Genomic DNA, 18339 nt, shown 5'->3' on the forward strand with positions numbered 1-18339 from the left:
AGTCGTTCCCCTGCTGCACTCTGGGCTCCCTCCCACCAGACAGTTCTCCAGGAACTTCTCCAGCCTGAGTCCGTCCCACGGGCAGCAGTCCCCTCACACTGCTGCAGCCCCGGGGGTCACTCTGCCCCGGGGTCAGTCCTGCAAGGACAGGCTGCTCCAGCAGGGCCCCTCTGTCCACGGGTCTCCCACGGGCTCACAGCCTCTCCTCAGGCATCCCCTGCTCCGGTGGGGGCTCCTCCAGGGGCTGCGGGGTATCTCTGCATCCCCATGGATTTCCAAATCTCTTCCACATTCCAAGCACTTGTGGGGCTTCTCTCCACCCTGAGGCTTCTCCATCAGCTCTGAGCTGTGGCTGGATCTCCGGCTGTCTCATGGGGGGTCTTTTCTCCTCGCAGCTCCCTGGGCTGGGTTTGCAGCCACTCCTCGTGGATCTCTTCAGTTTTTCCTCCCCGCTGGATTCCTGCACTGAGGAGCTGCTCAAAGCGGCCTCTTCCACGAGGTTCTGCCGCAGGGATTTGTTCCCCCTGGTCTCCATCTGCAGCTCAGTGCCTGGGGCAGGAAGGAGAAGGAGAGGAAGGGACAGGGAGAAGGGAAGAGGAAAAGGTAGAAGGAGAGGAAGGAACAAGAAGAAGAAACCAGGGAGGAAGGAGAGGAGGAAGGAAAGTGGAAGGAAGAAGGACAGAACGAGGAGAGGAAGGAGAGTGGAGAAAGAGAGGATGGGATTTGCCTCCATGCCACAGGGAAGGGGAAGGAGATCCCCCCAGTCCGTCCCCGGCAGGACGGCATCGGCAGCGGGGTTGTCCTGCAGCCGGGGGCGATGCTGGGCTGGGAGATGGAGCAGGAGAGAGGGGGAAAGGGGCACTGACTTCCTCCCCACCTGCCTGGTGGTCCCGGGACATCTTCCTCTTTCTTGCAGCCTCCTTCTCCATCTGGCCATAGCTTTGGAATGACAAATCCTGTTTTCAGGGCAAAAACAAGGGGTGAGTGTGTTAGGTTGGGGGTTCCTCCAGCCCAAGTCCATCTCTAGAAGTCACCAAGCATTTGTGTTCATAAAACCCTTCAAAATATTAAGATCCAGCCACAAAAGCCCTAAACACAGAGACACAGCCCCAAAACTCCCAAAATCTTGATATAAAGGAAAAACTCCTCCACAATAGGAAAATTCTGCCCTTCAAGAAACCAAACCACCAACGTTTAGACCAATAAAGCTCAGAAACAACAGAATTCCCTCCCTCACCCCAAAAATTTAGAAAATATCAAGATTCAGCCCAAGAGATCCAAATTCAAACAGAAAACTCCAAGATTCAGCAAAAATAACCTCTCAGGAGTTCTCTCTCTCTGGGTTTCTGGGGGTCCTGTGTATTTTGAGGTTCCCCCATATCTGGGGTTCCCACCTTCTCTGGGCTATCAGGGGTCCGGGGAATCCCAGGGGTCCCCCCTTTCCAGGCTTCCCACTTCAGTGTCCAGGGGGTCCCTGGTTCCCCCGCTCTCCATCTTCCGCCTCCCTTCAGGCTGCCGGGAGTCCCCCAGCTCCAGGATCGCCCCTCTCCACTCTTCCCACTCCGTGGCTCTCGGGCTTCCCCCAAACCTGGATTTCCCAGGCAGTCCCCAAAACCGGTGTCCCTGAAACCGGTGTCCCGCTCACGCTGCACCGGCACCGGGCGATCGCCACGTGGTACCAGAGCCTGACCCAGGGAGACCAACCCACACGTGGGGGGAGACCCCGCATACCCCCACCCACAGCCGGGGCTCTGCTGTGAGCTACCAGCGGGAACCCCCCCAAAAATCCCTCCCAGGGACCACCCAAGATACTTGGGGCAAGCTTCCCCTCCCTGGTCCCCTGCGGAATGCGGGGGGAGCGATGCTCCCGGGGCAGGGGGGCTGCAGATACGGGGAGCGATGGACGCACGTGCTGCCTCCTCTTCCTCCTCCTGTTCCTGCTCCCGCTCCTCCTCTATCCCTCCTCTTCCTCCCGCTCCTCCTCCACTTCTCCTCCTTCCATCCCTTCTCCCTCTTCTCCTTCATCCCTCCTCCTCCACCCCTGCTCCTCCTCCCACCAGGCCCAGCGCCCACCCTTGGCCCCCTCCCCCCAAACCCATCGCATCCCACGGGAGGAGCAGGGATGGAGCCGGGGCCGGTCGGGCTGGGGCAGCGCTGGGCTCTTGGTTGCTCCCAGCCACTGGGGGGGAAGCCAGGAAGGGGAAAAGAGGGAAGATTGTTGTGTGGAGAAAGAAGTTTGGTGCTTGTGGTCGCACTAGATGGGGATTTGGACCCCTTTGGTCTCCCTGCAGTAGCCTGGAGATTTTGGAGGGGGAATACAGAGATGGGTGGGGGATGCCAAGGGATTTTGGGGACAGGGTGAGGGGTTGTGGGAGCCACTTGCTGGGGGGAGTCAGGCCAGCGACTTCTGGGCTGGACTCCTGGTCTGGGCATTCCAGCTCTGATTTTCTGCTCTCTTCCTCCCTTTTTCCAACCTCTCTCAATATTTTCCCGTTGTCCCCACCACACCCCTGAGACACCCACATTCACCTGAGTCCCACTGCCCCCAGACACGTGAGCTCCCAGCACCACCAGTACCACCAGTACGGCCCCAGCTGCCAGCACACGCCCCATGGCCAGTGCCGGGCAAGTGCCGCCAGCCCCAAAGCAGCCGCGCTGTGCTGTAGAGGGGTCCCCATGGCCCTGCCCCATGTGGCACTGGGAGCACCAGTCCGGACCAGTGCAGAGCACGGGTGGGCAGCATCAGAACCCACGAAAGTGGTTCCACCATGTAGTGGTTTGGCCCAAAATACTCATTACTGTTTATCTTCTGTGAGATAAGAATTAGGAGAAACGCAAAGCAGGCACCAAACTTGAAAGAATATAAAGAAGTTTATTAACAGACCTAAAGGAAGGAAAAAAAAATTATACCACCTTCAGAACTCTCCTCCTCCCCCCACCTTCCTCCCTTCTCCCACTGACAATGTAAAAAGACAACCCTTAAGATGTTCAGTCTGTTCACCACTTCCATAATAACCTTGTTCAGTCCATTTAGAAAGAGAAGTCTCTTCTTGCTCATGCTATGAAAACATTATCACAACGAGACAGCCGCCCACTTCCAAATATTGTTCAGTCCATTTAGGAAGAGGAGTCTCTCTGCTCGCATGCGAGTCCCTTCCCCCGACTTGCAGCTTTTCCCACAACTGTTTCGAGGGTCCACTCTTGAAGGTTTTTGGGGTGCAATTTTAAGGTTGAGCCGTTCAGAAACAAAAACAGAGGCCCTTCTCCTTCCCTGGGAGCAAAGGGTCTTCCTCATCTTGATCTCTAGGACTATCTCTGGGAGCATCTCTAGGAACTGAGGTTTCTCCTTTCCCGTTTGGAGCAAAAGTCCTCATCTGGTTCATCTCTCCCTGTCCAAACTTCTCATGAAATTACAGCTGCGTCAGCATCTGCCTATCTCAGCGCAGGTGCTTTTGCTCACGAGTTGAACACTCCATCCCCCGTATCTTCATGAAATTACAACGGGATACTCTGATATATCATAGCTTCACAACAGAATTTCAGCTTTAAGCATCTCCTCTCTCTCTTCCCTCAGGTTTTCAGCTCTTCACAGCAATAAAAGGGTTAATCTCACCTCGGCCTTGCAGCTTTGCAGCTGGAATGTTGAATGCTTCTCATCGAAGTGGAGAGGGGGGAGAGCCAAGCTGCTCAGGCTGCCCACCGCAAGGCAGTGGGGGCGGGGGGGGGTTGTTCCACGGCTGGAACAGGTCCATCGACTCCAGGATGGCCGTGGCCCGGCCCAGCCTGGCCCAAGCAGGGCCTGGCCGGGCCCGCTGGCCCCCACACAGGGCCCGCAGCCACCTGTCCCAGCACCGAAACGAGAGAGAGCTTGGGGGGGAGTTTGTCTATTCTTAAGTGTGGATCACAGAGGCGGTCACAACTTTAAGTGGCTTAAAGATTTGTCCATATTCAAACTGGCCAGCTGATAGGTTCTATCAAGTCCCAGAGGAAGCTGTAAGCACCCCTTAGCAAGGACATCCCTTCTGGGACTATGCTTGCTAACCTATGACACACCACAAGCCATTTAGAACCCCCCAAAAGTGGTGGAAAGCATCAGGATCCTCCCAAAAAAGGGATCACCTCCGCCTCCTAAAATGACTGGGAAATCTCCCAGAGCCGTTTATATCCCCCGCCAAAATTGGTGGAAAGCAGCAGGATCTACCCTAAAATGGGCTCCCCATGTCCTTCCCCGTGGGGCCAAGTGCAAAAGCCAGGTGTGTCCCCCCTCCCAGTAACACATCCCTCAGGACTGGAGGGTGTTGTAATGTGTGTGAACCCTGTTAGTGTGCCCCAGCCAAACCATCCTTAGTGATTCTTATCAGAGCCACCAGGAATGCATCAAGGTTACCGAAATGTAAGCAGCGCTCAATTGGGAAAGAAGAAGCTGAGAAGCAGAATACCAAGGCAGTGAGAAATAGATAAAGAAGGACTGTGCCGCACTGGACTAGAACCAATCCTGTTTTCTGAAAAGTGCGTGCAGAACACGTGGACAAAATCGAGGGACCAATCAAGAAGTGTGTGATCGTGTGCACAGCAGTTGCAAAATGCATAAGTAGAGTGCAATGTGAACAATAAAATGTCTTCTGTGGAATCATATTGGTTCGTTGTTCAGAAATCCTGAGCTCCCGCATGCTGGTGACCTCGCGATGTGATAAACGCTGCGATAATGAAGCAGACCGGACCCTTTGGATTCTGAAGGGGGTCTGTGGAGTGAAAAGGCAGGAGGCCCCGGTCGGAGCCTGCCGCGGCTGGACCGTGGAGGGGAGAGTCGGAGGACGGCTCCATTGGAGTTGGGGGAGCCGAAGAAAGCTCCTGGGGAAAGAACTCCGGAAAACGTACGCTGCAGCGGGTGCACCCGAAGAGGTGAGAGGCCGGGGGCTGGAGGATGGGGAAGGGTCTGTCGAAAGAGGAGCGGGCCACGTTCAGGGTCCTCCAGCACATTCTCTTTGAGAGAAGCATGACCCGGAGGTCTTGAAAAGACTGTTAAGATGGGGTCGGGAGAGAGGATTTTTTGCCACCCATGGGAGTGTTCTCAGCACTTCTTGAGTGGGAAAGGCTGGGAATCACTTTTTGGGACGCCATAAGCGATGGATTAAAAGAGACTAAGGGGCTTAGTACGTTATGGAAGTTAATAATAACGGCGCTGAGGCAAATAGAGGTAGAAAAAACAGCTGCGGTAGGGGCAGCAGCCTGTCTAGAGCCAGGCAGTCCCGCTGCTGCCTTTCCGACGTAAGCACGAGAATTCTTTGGGGGAGTAGACGCAGTTATACCGTCCCTGCCTTCTGCACCCGCGGAGACGGAGTTACAGGCTCCGCAGCCCGCACTGGAACCAGAGAAAATGGAAGTGGATGAGCTCCCCTCTCCTCAAGCACCAGAACTGCCTAGGAGGTGTCCCGTGGTGTCCCCCAAAGAGTTAACTTTAGCACTGGGGGGGCGTGTGTGTCCCCCGCTACCCCCATCGCCGTCTGCCTCACCGCGGCTTAGCCAGAGCGGGGATTCCAATGCGAACGGCGGGTGTTCAAGGGCAGAGCGATTGAGCCGCTTTGAGAACACAAGCGGCAGGAGAAAGAAAGAGAAAACCAGAAACCGCCACTGGTGGCGGAGGGGAGAAAGAATCCTGAATCAGCTGCTGAATGTGTGTCGCGGTGCCGAGTTTTCGGACGGCGTTGGCCGCGGGGATCGCGGGCCCGGCTCCCCGGGGGGGTGGCCCCGGTGGGGGTCCGTCCGCCCTGTGACTCCTGCCGAGGAAACAGTTTGGCGAACAGAGAAGGGGGAAAACCGCGGGAGCGAGAAGGGGATGCAGGGAAATTCCAACTGGGGCAAAAGCTGGAGCGGAGCCGGGGAATGCGAAGAACGACTGATCCCCCGGCTCAAAGGCCGGAGCGGAAAAAAGAAAGTCCTGCCCGCGGCTCCGCAAGCCGCCCTGCTTCCGACAATCCTGCTCGGCGGTGGCAGGGAATCATACGGGAGGCTTTGATTGAGGGTGAATTTATTGCACAAGCGTTCCCGGGAATTGCTGCCCCCGGTAATCCGAACCAACGCCAGTGGGCGGGGCTCAATTGGAAGCTCGTCCGAGAAGGACGAAAAGCTGGGATGCAGTATGGATTAACCAAGCCGGACGTGCAAACTTTGTTGCACCATATTTTTACTAGTGGTTTAATGACTCCGTTTGACTGTAGAAAGCTGGCAGAAATCTTTTTGAAACCCACACAGAGACTGCTATGGCAAGCGGGTTGGGAAAGGCATATAGATGGTGCCGTGATTGAAAATCTTGAGCTGCTGCAGGAGGGTGCCCAAAAACCTGCTCAGTGACGGGACCCCTTCAAACCTCTTCATCCCAACATGTGTCTGTCTCATTCCAGATCCCATCCCAGCCATCCTCCCTCTCCCAAATACAGCCTCGTTCTTAGGGGGGCAGAGCTGCTTCAGGAGGCATCGGTGAGTGCAGGGGATCCTTTATCCCCCTCGTGCCGCTCCAAGCTGCCGAGGGCAAAGCCCTGGTTTCTAGTGCTGTGCCAGCTCCTCAAATCTGTCGGATTTAATACCCAAGTGTGGCCAGGACACAGCCCCGGGAGCTGCGCTAATGCCCGGTGGTGCCTGGGAGGGTCTGAGGGGAGGGGAGTTCATAAGGACTCACCGCGCACCCATCTCTGCGCACGAAAAGCTTTTTTAGTGCATGCCAGCGATTTTTCGTGGTTTCTGGGCTCGGCGGGACCGAGGCGGCGGCAGTGGGAGCCGCGGGGCCCGGCCCGTGGGGGCGGCCGGGGGTGAAAAGTGCGCGGCGACCCCAGCGCGGAGCCCGAGGGCTGAGCGGAGCTGGTCGGGAACAACCCCCGGAACCCCCGGTGCCCGAGGGCTGAGCGGAGCTGACGGGAACACCCCGCTCGTCTCCGCCGCTCCAAGCCGCTTTCCCGGCTCCGGCTGCCGCCGCCGCCCGGCCCCGGCGCGGTCCCGCGGGGTCGCCGCTCGAGGCGCAGCTGGAGGGGCTCGATCCGGGCCGCGCCCCGCCCGTCCCTCGCTGCGGCTCCTTCAGTGACGCGGGGCGGCCGAGAGCCCTCGGGGCGGCTCCAGAAGACCCCAGAACTGCCCCCGGCTGCGGCTCTTTCGGTGACGCGGGGCGGCCGAGAGCCCCCGGTGCTGCCCCGACGGTCCCTCGGTGCGGCTCTTTCAGTCACGGGCAGCGGCCACACCCGGTGCGGGGTTTTTGTTATTTTTTTATTCTATTCTCTAGAGTTTAGTCCATTCCCACCTCCCATCCCAAGCCCCTCCAGTGCGGCTTTTTCACCACCGTCACCTCTCGCCGCTCTCTCGGTGCAGCTCTTCAGTGACTCGGAGCTGCGGAGATCCCCGGGTGAGGCTCTTTTCTTGTATTTTATTCTATTCTCTCTATTTTTTTTGTTTTTCTATTCACATCTCTCTCTCTCCTCGGCGCGGCCCTTCTGGCCACACCCGACAGCTCCCGTTCCGCCGTGCGGCTCTTCAGTGACACCGGGCGCCGCGGACATCCCGGTGCAGTTTTTTCTTCTATTTTACTCCATTCTCTGGATTTTATTCTACTCACCCCCCGCTTGTCCCTCGGTGCAGCTCCTTCAGACGCGGGCGGGGGAGACGCCTCTCGGTGCGGCTCTTTGATTGTATTTTATTCTCTTCTCTGTATTTCCTTTCGTTCCCAGCTCGCCCGTCCCGCGGAGCGGCTCCTTCAGGGACCCGGGGCGGCACAAACCCCTCGGGGCGGCTCCAGCAGAGCCCCGCCCGCCGCCGCTCCCCGAGGCCTCTCCGGCCTCTCCGGCCTCTCCGGCTCCCCGGCCATCGGACACCGCAGGCGGCCCCGGCCCCTTCTTCCTCTTCTTCTTCTTCCTCCTCCTCCTGCCGGGATTCAGCCCCCGCCGCCGCCCGGCTCCTTCTGCCGCTCCTGCCCGGCACGAAGCGGCGGTGCCGCTGACGGGGCCGGAGCGCGGCTGCCCCGCGACTGCCCCGCGCCTCAGGGCCGGGCCGGGGAGTGACCGCACGGCTGGGGAGGGACCCCCGCTGGACACGGCAAGGATTCCTGTCCCTCAGGGGGAAGCACGAACTCACCGAAACTCCCATCCCTTCTCCGTGCGCTGCTGGGCACAGGAGGGAGGGAAACGGGGATTGCTCTGGAGTTTTACATTCAATCCTTACAAAGCAGAGTCACAGACGGAGCTCCCCTTTCAGCTTCAAACGAGGGAATCCAACGGGAGCGCTGGCGCTTCTGTAACCTCAAGCTGTTCCATGATACTCGACACTTTAGTTCTGGCCATAGGAAGCCCTTCAGCAGCAATGTCTCTCCCAGCCACTGGTTTCTGGCTCACACCCAGCTCGGAGCTTGGACAAGAAACCCAAAGTCCCAGGAGAAGAAGCTCTGCTGTTACTTTCTTTTTTCAGAGTTCTTTTTTATTATATTTTACATATCATCTATATATTTTTTTCTTTTTCTAAAATCTCGTGTTTATTCTCTCTTTGCCCCCTCCAGCCCTTGTCCCCCTCCCGGAGGTTTGTGGGGCGCTGCTGTCCCTCAGCCCTTCCTGCCCCGGCACCCGCGGCCGCTCCGGTGCCCTCAGGCCCCGGCTCGAAGCGAAACCACAAAACCCTCTGGAAAGAAAGCCGGTCTGGGGGAAAACCTTGCAGGGGGGATTGAACCCCACGGACAGCGATTGCTGAGTTGGAGATTCCAAACGCTCCAAGGGGCCCGAGGGAACCGCGCTGCGGCCTCGGGGCCTCCCTGGGGCACCGCGGGGACGCCCCCCCCCAGCAGAGCGACTCTTCCCACCCCCCAAAATCCGCAGCTTCGGGTCAGCTGAGGAAAAGAGCTGGAAAAAGGGGCTGGAAAGGGGACTGGAGCCCGAGGGGACCCCTCAGCCATGGCCCGGAGCAGCCGCAGGAAAATGCCCCGGAAACCAAGGAAATGGATGGAAGTAATGAGGAATTTTGGAACTCCTTCTGCTGCTGTTTCCAGAAGGTCCCGGCCGGGTCCTGCCGGGAGGAGCCGGGGGCGGGGAGGGGCCTCAGGGCTTAATTGGGGAGAAAAGTTGAATTGGGGCAAGGAAACTTTAATGGTGGGGAGAAAATGTGAACGGAGGGGATTTGAATGGGAGGGGATGATTTGAATTGGGCAGAGAAAATGAAGTGGGGGAGGAGCCCCCCAGCCCTCGGCTGTGCCCCGGAGGTGCTGCCAGCGGTTCCCCTGCTCCCACCCCCCGGGCTGGGGGCGCGGAGCTGCCGCTGCTCCCTGGGAATGCCACGGGATAAAAACTCCACTCAAGCTTTTATGTTCCCAGTCATTCCCAATAAGATCCCACTTGCCCCCAACATGGTCCCAGTTGTTCCCAGTCATGCCCTGTATGGTTCCTTTCACTCTCAGTCCCTCCCAGTAGAGTAAGGTAGGGCCCCAATCACTTCCAGTATGAACCCAGCCACTCCCAGTCAGTCCCTCTATGATGCCTTTTGTCCCATCATGGTCCCAGTTGCTCTAAGCATGATCCCAGTATGAGTCCAGTCACCCCCAGTATGATTCCCATTAACTTCCCAGTAGGAGTCTGGTTTGATTCCTGTCAGCCCCAGTATGATCCCAGTCACTCCCAGATACTCCCAGAACTATGCCAGTCACTCCAACATGATCCTGTCACTCCAAGTATGATCCCAGTATGACCCCAGTATGGGCCAGCTGCTCCCAGGATGATCCCAGTTGCTCCCTGCATTTTTCCAATTGCGCCCTTTCACCACCACTGTGGTTCCAGTCACTCCCAGTACAATCCCAGTCATTCCCAGTATGATGCAAATCACTCCCAGTATAACCTAGCAGCACCCATTGGCCCTCAGCATGTTCCCAGTAGCTCTCAGTGTGGTCCCAATATATCTCAGTATAATCCCTGGTGCTCCAAATCTGGTCCTGCCCAGTCCCGGTTGTGGTCCCAGTGTATCCTGCTGTCCCATTCTGTCCAAGTCCATTCCGGTCCCTTCCCGGCAGCCACCGCCGTTTCCCACATCATTCTGTCCCCCACCCCCCAAAGCTGCCCCCCCGCCCCCCAAGATGCTGACGGGGATCGGGGGCTTCATGTTGGGCTTCATCTTCCTGGCGCTGGGGCTCGGCTTCTACCGGCGCAAGCAGGTGACGGGAGGGGACCGGGGGTCGTGTCCCCCCTCCCCCCGAACTCTGTGCTCCCCCAGGGCCCCCCAGCCCGGTGTCACCCCGTGGCCTCAGGCTCGGCCGGGACCCCCCGCTCCGTCCCCGCTCTAATTTTGGGGAGTCGTGTGTCCCCCCCAGCCCCGCTGTCACTCTGCCCCTGCCCGGCTGCTCCCAGTGTTCCCAGGAAGGCTTCCCAGTTCGCCCCGGTCCCGTTGATTGGGGAACAGTGGGAAGGGACTTTGGGGGATCCCGCGCGGGGACCGAGAGTGGAGGGGGCGGAACCGGCCCCAGGATGGATCGGGAATGGGGACCCCCGTGTGTCACCCTTGTGTCGCCCCCCCGGGGGGGTCCTTGGGAGGCACCTCAACCCCAAATCGGCACCCAGCGAACCCCAAAGGCGCAGAGACCCCCCCCCTAAGCCGCCCCACATCCCCCACCGACCAACCAAAATTCCCCGCGAGTGTCAGATAATCAGAGAAGGCGCTGAACAACCTTCAGGCAATCAGAGCGCGCGGCGCTGGTGACTCACCAGTTGCCAGGCAGACCCGCAGCGCCCGGCGCTCCCCACCCGGACCCCACCTGCGCCCCCCCTCGCCCCCAGCGCCCCCCGCCAGGGGAATTTGAGGAGGGGGCGCGTGGGGGGCTCCCAGGCCGGGCCCACAGCCCAGCCCTGCCCCAGCCCGACCTGTCCGGGCTCCATCCCTGCTCCGCCCGCGGGATGCGACCGCGCTGGGAAAACGGGGGGCCAAGGGTGGGCACTGGGCCCGGGGGGAGCAGGAGAAGGGATGGGGGAGGAGGAGAAGGAGAAGGAGGCATCTTTTAATGGTATTTTATTGAGTCTCATTTTTTAGAGACCAGGACCAATACTCCCCGGGCGTCAGGGCGAGTCCCTCAGGGCTGTGGGGCCCTGCTGCCGGCTCACCCCGTGCCAGCCCAGCGCCAGCGCTCAGCGGGGCTTTGGCTTCCCGTGCCCTTTCCCGTGCCCTTTCCCGTGTCCCCAGCCCAGCGTCACCACCCCCGTGTCCCCAGGTCGTGCCCCACCCCTCCCCCCCTCCCCCTCTGTCGAGACATGGAGGATGAGAATTTCCCCACCATCCACCCCAAAGGTTCCCCCGAGGCCATTTCCTCTCGTCCTTTCCCTTGGCAGCAGAGCCCCAGCCCTCCTGGCTGCCCTCTCCTGTCAGGGACTTGGAGAGAGCCAGCTCCCCCCTGAGCCTCCTTTCCTCCAGGCTCAGCCCCCTCAGATCCCTCAGCTGCCCCTCAGAAGTCCTCCAGACCCTTCCCCAGCTCCATTCCCATCTCTGGACATGCTCCAGCCCCTCCATGTGTTTCTTGAAGTTTGAAGCCCAATCGCTGCCCTGTCGCTGCAGGTGCCAAAACCCCAGGGAGACTCCTTGGAAATGGGGGTAGAGAGGAGCCCTTCAAAGGGAAACGTGTGCAAAAATGCTCCCAATGGCCGAGCGGGTTTGCTGTGGCTGCGGGAGGAAGAGATGCTCCGGGACTCCGCCTCGGCCCCGGAGCGGAGCGGCCCGTGCTGCCCCGGGGCGCGCGGGGCTCGGCCGTGGGGCGCGCGGGGGGGAACGGACAAACGGGCACCGGACACACGGACACGCGGACAAACGCTCCCAGCGCTTCAGCGGCAGCAGCGGCAGCAGCGGCAGCAGCGGCAGCAGCGGCAGCAGCACAAGAGCAGCGAGTCCACGAACCCTCTGCGTCCCTTCTCCTGCTCCTCCTCTCCCTCTCCCAGTGTCTCGCACCCTCTCCCGCTCTCCCTTTCGTTCCCCAACCCCGCCTCCCGCGGCCTCCCTCTCCCCATGCCAGGCCGGGCCATGCCCCCGGCCCGCCCCCGGCCCCGGGCGGGGCTGCCCCCTCCCCGCCCCCGGGCGTCCCGCCGCGGTCCCGCCTCCGCCCGGCTCTCGCCGTCCTGGCTGTGGCGCTGCTGGGCGGGCATCAGCGCCTGGCTCCTGGGCACCATCGCCAGCCCCTGGCTCCGGCTGGCCCGACCCCGACCCCGGCCTCGGCTCCTGCCGGGGCCCGCCGGGGACACAGGCGGCGCGGCCGCTCCCGCCGCCTCCGCAGCGTCTTCCCCGCTCCGAAGTCCGCCGCTCTTGAGCGCGGCCGCCGGCCCCGAGCCGCCGGTGTCCGCTTCAAAAGAGCCAACATGTGGGGATGGCCGGCCCGGGGCGGTTGAGCGGCGCTCGGGGGCCGTTCCTGGCCCCGGGCCGAGCGCTGACGGCCGCGTCTCGCCGGCAGGGAAGGCGCAGCAGGGCCTGAAGGAGCGCTACCGGCTGGGTTCGCTGCTGGGGCGCGGCGGCTTCGGCAGCGTCTTCGCGGCGACGCGGCTCTCGGACGGCGCCCCGGTGAGTGGCGGGGCCGGCGGCGGGCGCAGGAGGCGGGGGGCAAAGGAGGAGGAGAAGGAGCATGGGGCTCGGCACGGCGGGCGGCGAGCTCAGCCCGCTGCTCCCCTTGCCTTGCAGGTGGCCATCAAACGGGTGCCACGGAACCGCATCCACCATTGGGGCCAGCTGGTGAGTGAGCGAGGGGCAGCGGGAGAAGCCGGGGCGCGACGGGCGGGGATGAGCCGAGGCCCGGCAGGGTGGAAGCCGCCAGAACGCCTCGAGGGAGAGCGGCCGTGGGGCCAGCGGAGCGCGCAGAGCGTCCCCGGCTGGCTGAGGGCTTGCCGAGCCCCGGCACGGCATCGGCCCCGCTGACGGCATCGTGCTCCTCCCACAGCCCGACGGCACCCGAGCACCACTGGAGATCGTGCTGCTGGACAAGGTGTCCGCTGGCTTCCCCGGCATCGTCCAGCTCCACGAGTGGCTGGAGCTCCCCAGCAACGTGGTGATGGTGCTGGAGCGCCCGGAGCGGTCTCAGGACCTCCTGCACTTCATTTGGGCACGGGGCTTCCTGGGCGAGGAGGTGGCGCGGCACCTGTTCCGCCAGGTGCTGGAGGCCGTGCGGCACTGCACCAGCTGCGGGGTCCTGCACCGGGACATCAAACCAGAGAACATCCTGGTTGACCTGGCCACCGGGCAGGCCAAACTCATCGACTTTGGCTGTGGCACCTACCTGCAAGCCGCAGCCTACACCAGCTTTGCAGGTGAGCCCACGCAGGGGGAGGCTCCTGGTAGCGGCATCTCAGAGCCCAACAGCTCACAGCCCAAGCCGGCTGTGGCCCGGGGGATTGTCCCTTTTGCTGCCAGTCATGGCAGCCGGAGTCTTCAGCTGAGCTGCTTTTGAGCGGCGCTGGCTGAGGGCCCATCTTCCAGCCCTGCTGGCAGCCTTTGCCAGCCCCTCTGCCCAGGACTGGCGCTGGGGCTGGGGCAGCCAGCGCCACAGAAACACCCGTGGGTGGGGGTAGCAGAGAGGGGGGGCCAGAACCTGTGCTCCAGCCCGTTTGGTGTGCAGGCGAGACAGGGCTCGGACTGCTCTGCTGCCCGTGCTTGCCTTGGCTTAAGAATGGTTTCTGGGGCAGTGCAGGCAGGGAGGATGAAAGCGTGGTTTTTCCCCAGCACGGAGTGGGTTTTTCCTTTGCATGGAATGCTCGGGCCTTGCCAGGGCTTCCGCTGCCCTCTTGCGACACCAGCGGCTTCTTTTCCAACCCCCAGTTTGTACACAAGTCCCCGGTGCTGGCGAGAGGGCAGCGGGTGCGGCCCCCGCAGGCCCAGGGATGCTGGGGTGAGGCTCTGGGAGCAGGCAGCGTCCCCCTGAAGAACTCCATCTCTATTCCACAGGAACACCGTCCTACAGCCCCCCGGAATGGACGCACCTCGGCTGGTACCACGGCGAGGCAGCGACCGTCTGGTCCCTGGGCATCGTGCTGCACCAGATGGTCTGCGGGGAGCACCCTTTCAGGAGGGGCTGGAACAGCACCTGGGGCCGGCTCTCGCTCCCACGACGGCTCTCTCCAGGTGGATCCTCGTCTCTGCAGCACGGGGGGAATAGCAGTGCTGGGAGACAGCAGCGGGCTCAGGAGCATGCCACACTGGCAGCTGCTGAGGAGGTGGCAATGTCCTGCTCCCCTCCAAAAGAAAGAATTGATGGCAAAGTTTAGGCACAGCCCTGAGCACACGCAGCACGGCCTGGCCATGGCAAGAGTGGGGCAAAGCGGACAGGAGCCTTCTGCAACTGACTGGTGCTTTCTGCTTTCTCTGCGCAGAGTGCCAGGATGTCATCCGACGGTGTTTATCCGTGCTCTCCTCGGAAAGGCCCTCATTAGAAGACCTGTCCTGTGATCCTTGGATGCAGGATATTCGCGTGCCGTAGGAGAATGGAGAGAGCCACACGCACGCTTTGAGCCAGGGAGCCGGTAAGTTCCAGCTGCACACGTGCCTTGGCAAGAGGCAGCAAAGAAAGGCAGAGTTTTTGTCCTGCCTGAATCGCTGCGCAGGGCTCCTCAGCTGGGCACGCGCAGCCCTGCTGCTGGAGCTGAGCTGCTCTTCCCAGCACTGGTGGCCCCCATGGCAGCTGCTTTTGCTTGTCCTGCTTCAGCAACAGCCGGGGCCCTGGGCAGAGCACTGACAGCCTGCTCCAGCCCCAGGGAAGAAGAAGCCCCTGGAGAAGCTGTGCCAGGTGCGGCTGCTGCTGCTGGAGACATGGAGGGTGACATCAAGGATGACAAGCTCTTCCTCCACCTGGCAAGCTGAAGATGATGGACTTCAATTGTGGCACCTTCTCCAAAGCCAGGCTCCACGGCGAATTTGCAGATGAGTCCACACGCAGGGGGCTGCTCCCAGATTTGTGCATTGCACAGCCTGGCCGGGAAGCAAAGGTTCCCCCCTTTGCTGGGGCGGATGCAACCAATTCTTCAGTCGGCTGCCAAGCTGCTTTTTGGCAGGGCTGGGGGATAGATAGGCTGGGCTGGTTTTGAACTGGGAGTCTGCTCCTGGCCCTGCCAACAGCCCCCAGCACCCACCGTGCCCCACGTTGGGGCTGGGGCAGCCGGCCCGACACAAAGCAAGCCCCATGGTGGGAGCAGAGGTTGGACAGCAGAAGCTGTGCATGGGCTGCTTTGCTCTGCAGGCAAGGAAGGGCTTGGGCTACTCCACTGCCCTTGTTGGCTTTGGGCTCAGCATGACTTTTGGGGGCAGTGCAGGGGGAAGGGAGAAAGCGTGGGCTGCCCTGGCCTGTGGGTGGGTTTTTCCCTCGCATGGCGGGCTTGGGCCTTCCTCAAGGCCCCAGCAGAGAGAAGATTTTTTACCTTTTTCCTTGTTTCCCCTTTTTGTCTGTAATCTCTTTTCATTGATTTATGGTTTGTTTTTCCAAAGGAAGCCTTCTAGGTGCTGTCGGGTCCGGATGGCGAAGTGCTTGGGAGCAGCTGCGGCGTGGGTGGGACGTGCCCTTGGAGAAGGCTGAGGACAGCGTTTGGGAGCAGCTTTTCTTCTGGCGGCGGGAGGCGTGAGGTGGGTGCCCGTCCTCTTGGCACGGCTGGGATAAGGGCTTTTGGGAGACGGCAGCGAGCGCAGCAGCATCCCGCTCTGGGCAGCTGCTGAGGAGGTGGCTGTGCCACGGCCGGCTGCAGGCTGGGCACGTGTCCTGCCCTCCTGCTCTGCTCCCAAAGGCAGCAATGCTGGGCAGCTTTGGGCAGCGCTCTGAGCACGGCCAGCACGGCCTGGGCACCGCGGGCGGCTGGGACAAGGGGGACAGGAGCCTTCAGCCGACGGGCGCTTTCTGCTTTGTCTCCTTGCAGCCGGGCTCTGTGGATGCTGAGGCTGCTCTGGGCTCCGCCAGGGCTCTGCTGCGGCTCAGCCCCGGGGCCACGAGAAGCCAAAGAAGAAACGCCGTGACCTGCAGCAGAGACGTGCTTGAGCAGCTCGGCAGTGCAGCTCACGTTTGCAGAGCGTGCACCTCCAGGGGAAAATATGACACCCCCCAATAACAAACTTGTTCAGTAACTTCTGAAATGAAATCAGTCTGGGATGACCCCCAATGACATTTTTCAGCTTGCTCAAGCTGAAGCTCAGCCCTTCTCTGAACAGTTCTCTCCCCCACCTGCCTTTTGCTCCACAAGTGCTCCCTCTTTCCCCCAGTGAGTTCCCAGCTCACTGCAGTCCCCATTGCACTGTAGCCTTCCTTGATGCCCCTGGCCACGAGGAAGAGCGAGCCCCAGGTTTAGGGACTCATGTAGTCACTGCCTGAAGAACAGCAATGTCTCAGAGGTCTGGTGAGATTTGGGTGTCATTCAGAGCTGCTCTCCAGGCCTCAGCTCTGCTCACTGCTGGGTTCCCACTCCCTTTTCCTCGTTCTTCACAGAGCAGCATGAGCTCTGTGAATGCCCTTGACTCTCGCCACTCTTCCCAGCCCAGCCACCCAGCCCAGTCAGGCTTAAGCTGGAGCTTCTCTGTCTCCTCTGGCACCCCAGTGCAGTCCCCTCTGCGGGGAGCAGCAGCCCCAGAGCGCAGCACACAGCAGTGCAGGCCGCACCTGGAGCAGCTCCCTGCAGCCATGGCCTGGCTCTTTGTGGCAACCAAATGCTCCCTGTGTGCAGCTGTCCCTGGAGGATGGTCCCAGGGCAGAGCCCAGCCGGGCTCCCACTGCATCCCCTGGAGCCTGGGGCAGACAGCGCTCGCAGAGCTGAGGTTCATGGTGAGCACCCAGAGCTGTGGCTCGCAGTCGGTGTTTGCAAGCGTTGTGATCTCATCTCCTGTGACCTGTGGGGAAAAGGAGCTGTGCAGCCAGGCCAGCGCTGCTCCTCTGGGCAGGGACGAGGCTGAAGGCCTTTCCTGTTGCCGAGGAGGCGGCATGAAGCCTTAGCGGGGCCTGGCAGCTGTGGAGCCGGATCTCGCCCGCTGTCCGGGACTCGCTGCCCACCAACCGCCCCCACCCGCCGCGCTCCGTTCTGCAGGGACAGAAGGCTCTGGCTGTGCGAGGGTTTCCATCACGTCTGTGTACCCGTGGCTCTGCAACGCACACGGAGAGGGAAAGTGTCAGTCACGGTGCTGGCACACTCCTTCCTTTCCATACAGGACACGTCCCTGCGCACCCCGTGTGCGGATCTATTCAAAGGACAGGCGTGGATAGAGATTTCCCACGGAGCTCTGACTCTGGCGGAAGTCACCTTGTCAGCCAGCAGCCAGGGGATTTGTTTCCAAGCTCTGTGTCGTTCAGGGCCCAAGAGCTGAAGGGAGCAGCATTTAGAAGCAGTTCCCAGATTTCTAGGCAGCCAGTGGAGCTGACAAGCATCCGCGTAACTCGCCGTGTTCATCGGGAGGGGCTGCTGCTTCTTTGGGAATACGGCACAACGGAGACACGAGACTTGGAAAAATCCCAGCTCTCTGTGGATTTGTGCAGCAGGGCTGGGGCTGCTCCCAAAGTTCCCCCGCTCCAATGACACAGCCGGACATGGGCTGAGGGGGGGCTGGATCAGGCTTTCTTGTCCACCTGCATGCCAGGAGTGAGCACAAAATCTACCTGCATTCTCTGCAGCATGCCATCCTGGAGCAGAGCCATTCCCAAAGGAAGCCGTGAGCCCGTGACAAGCCAGTGCCGCAGTGGGATCCTGGCAGCACCTGTGGAAGCCGGGAGAGAGGAGCCCACCTGGAGCAGGTTCCTGCCAGGATTAATCATCCCGTGGCTTCCCACCAGGGTCTCGTTGCTTCCAAAAGGCCCCAGAGTGTCACTGTGGCCCCTCGGTTCCACCAGGTTCCATAGCGTCACTGTGGTGCCCAGGCTTCCGTCAGCTTCCCTAGCATCCCCACGGTCTGCAGGGCTCCCCGAGCTTCTGTGCTGGTGTCACAGTGGAGCCAGGGTTCCGTGTAGGTCCCCAGCATCACAAAGGCTCTCCTGGGAGCCACGGGTCAAAAAGCACTGTGGGTTCAGTGCAGCCCCGCTGTGTCACAGTGGCCGCTGGCTTCCACGAGCCCCCACAGTGTCCCAGTGGCTTTAGGAGTGGGTGGCTGGGAGTTGGTGCCCCGCCAGCGGCTGGGGGAGAAGCAGCAGGGACAGCGTGCGGACAGTGCCATGGCCACTTCTGTGGCCACTCGTGTCTCTGTCCCAAGCACAGCCGTGGTGTGGAACACCGGCTCCTTTGGGTGTGCAGGTGGCAGTCACGGCCTGGAGCATGGCTGCTCCCGGGGGACACGCTGGGGCAGGAGGCTGCTGGAGATTCATTCCCCACACGCTGCAGCTCCTTGTCATGAGGTGCTCGGAGTGAT

The 18339-nt window shown here is 61.0% G+C and overlaps 1 protein-coding gene across 2 annotated transcripts; it reads left to right on the top strand.

Annotated features, from left to right (window-relative positions):
* Positions 1-12000: 12000 nt before the first annotated feature.
* LOC116437153 (serine/threonine-protein kinase pim-1-like) lies at positions 12001-16120 on the top strand. 2 transcript variants are annotated; one of them, XR_004237188.1, is made up of 7 exons: positions 12001-12546; positions 12664-12714; positions 12920-13286; positions 13921-14097; positions 14346-14495; positions 14721-15588; positions 15876-16120. XR_004237188.1 is itself a non-coding variant. In XM_032094745.1 (6 exons), exons 1-5 carry the CDS (start codon positions 12001-12003, stop codon positions 14450-14452), a joined length of 1248 nt encoding a protein of 415 aa, XP_031950636.1. In that variant the 3' UTR covers positions 14453-14495; positions 14678-14715. The 2 variants fall into 2 exon arrangements, 1 of the variants encoding a protein (XP_031950636.1); XM_032094745.1 differs by lacking the exons at positions 14721-15588; positions 15876-16120 and adding an exon at positions 14678-14715.
* Positions 16121-18339: the final 2219 nt, after the last annotated feature.

Source organism: Corvus moneduloides, chromosome 33 (assembly GCF_009650955.1).
Source record: "Corvus moneduloides isolate bCorMon1 chromosome 33, bCorMon1.pri, whole genome shotgun sequence".
Lineage (NCBI taxonomy): Eukaryota > Metazoa > Chordata > Aves > Passeriformes > Corvidae > Corvus > Corvus moneduloides.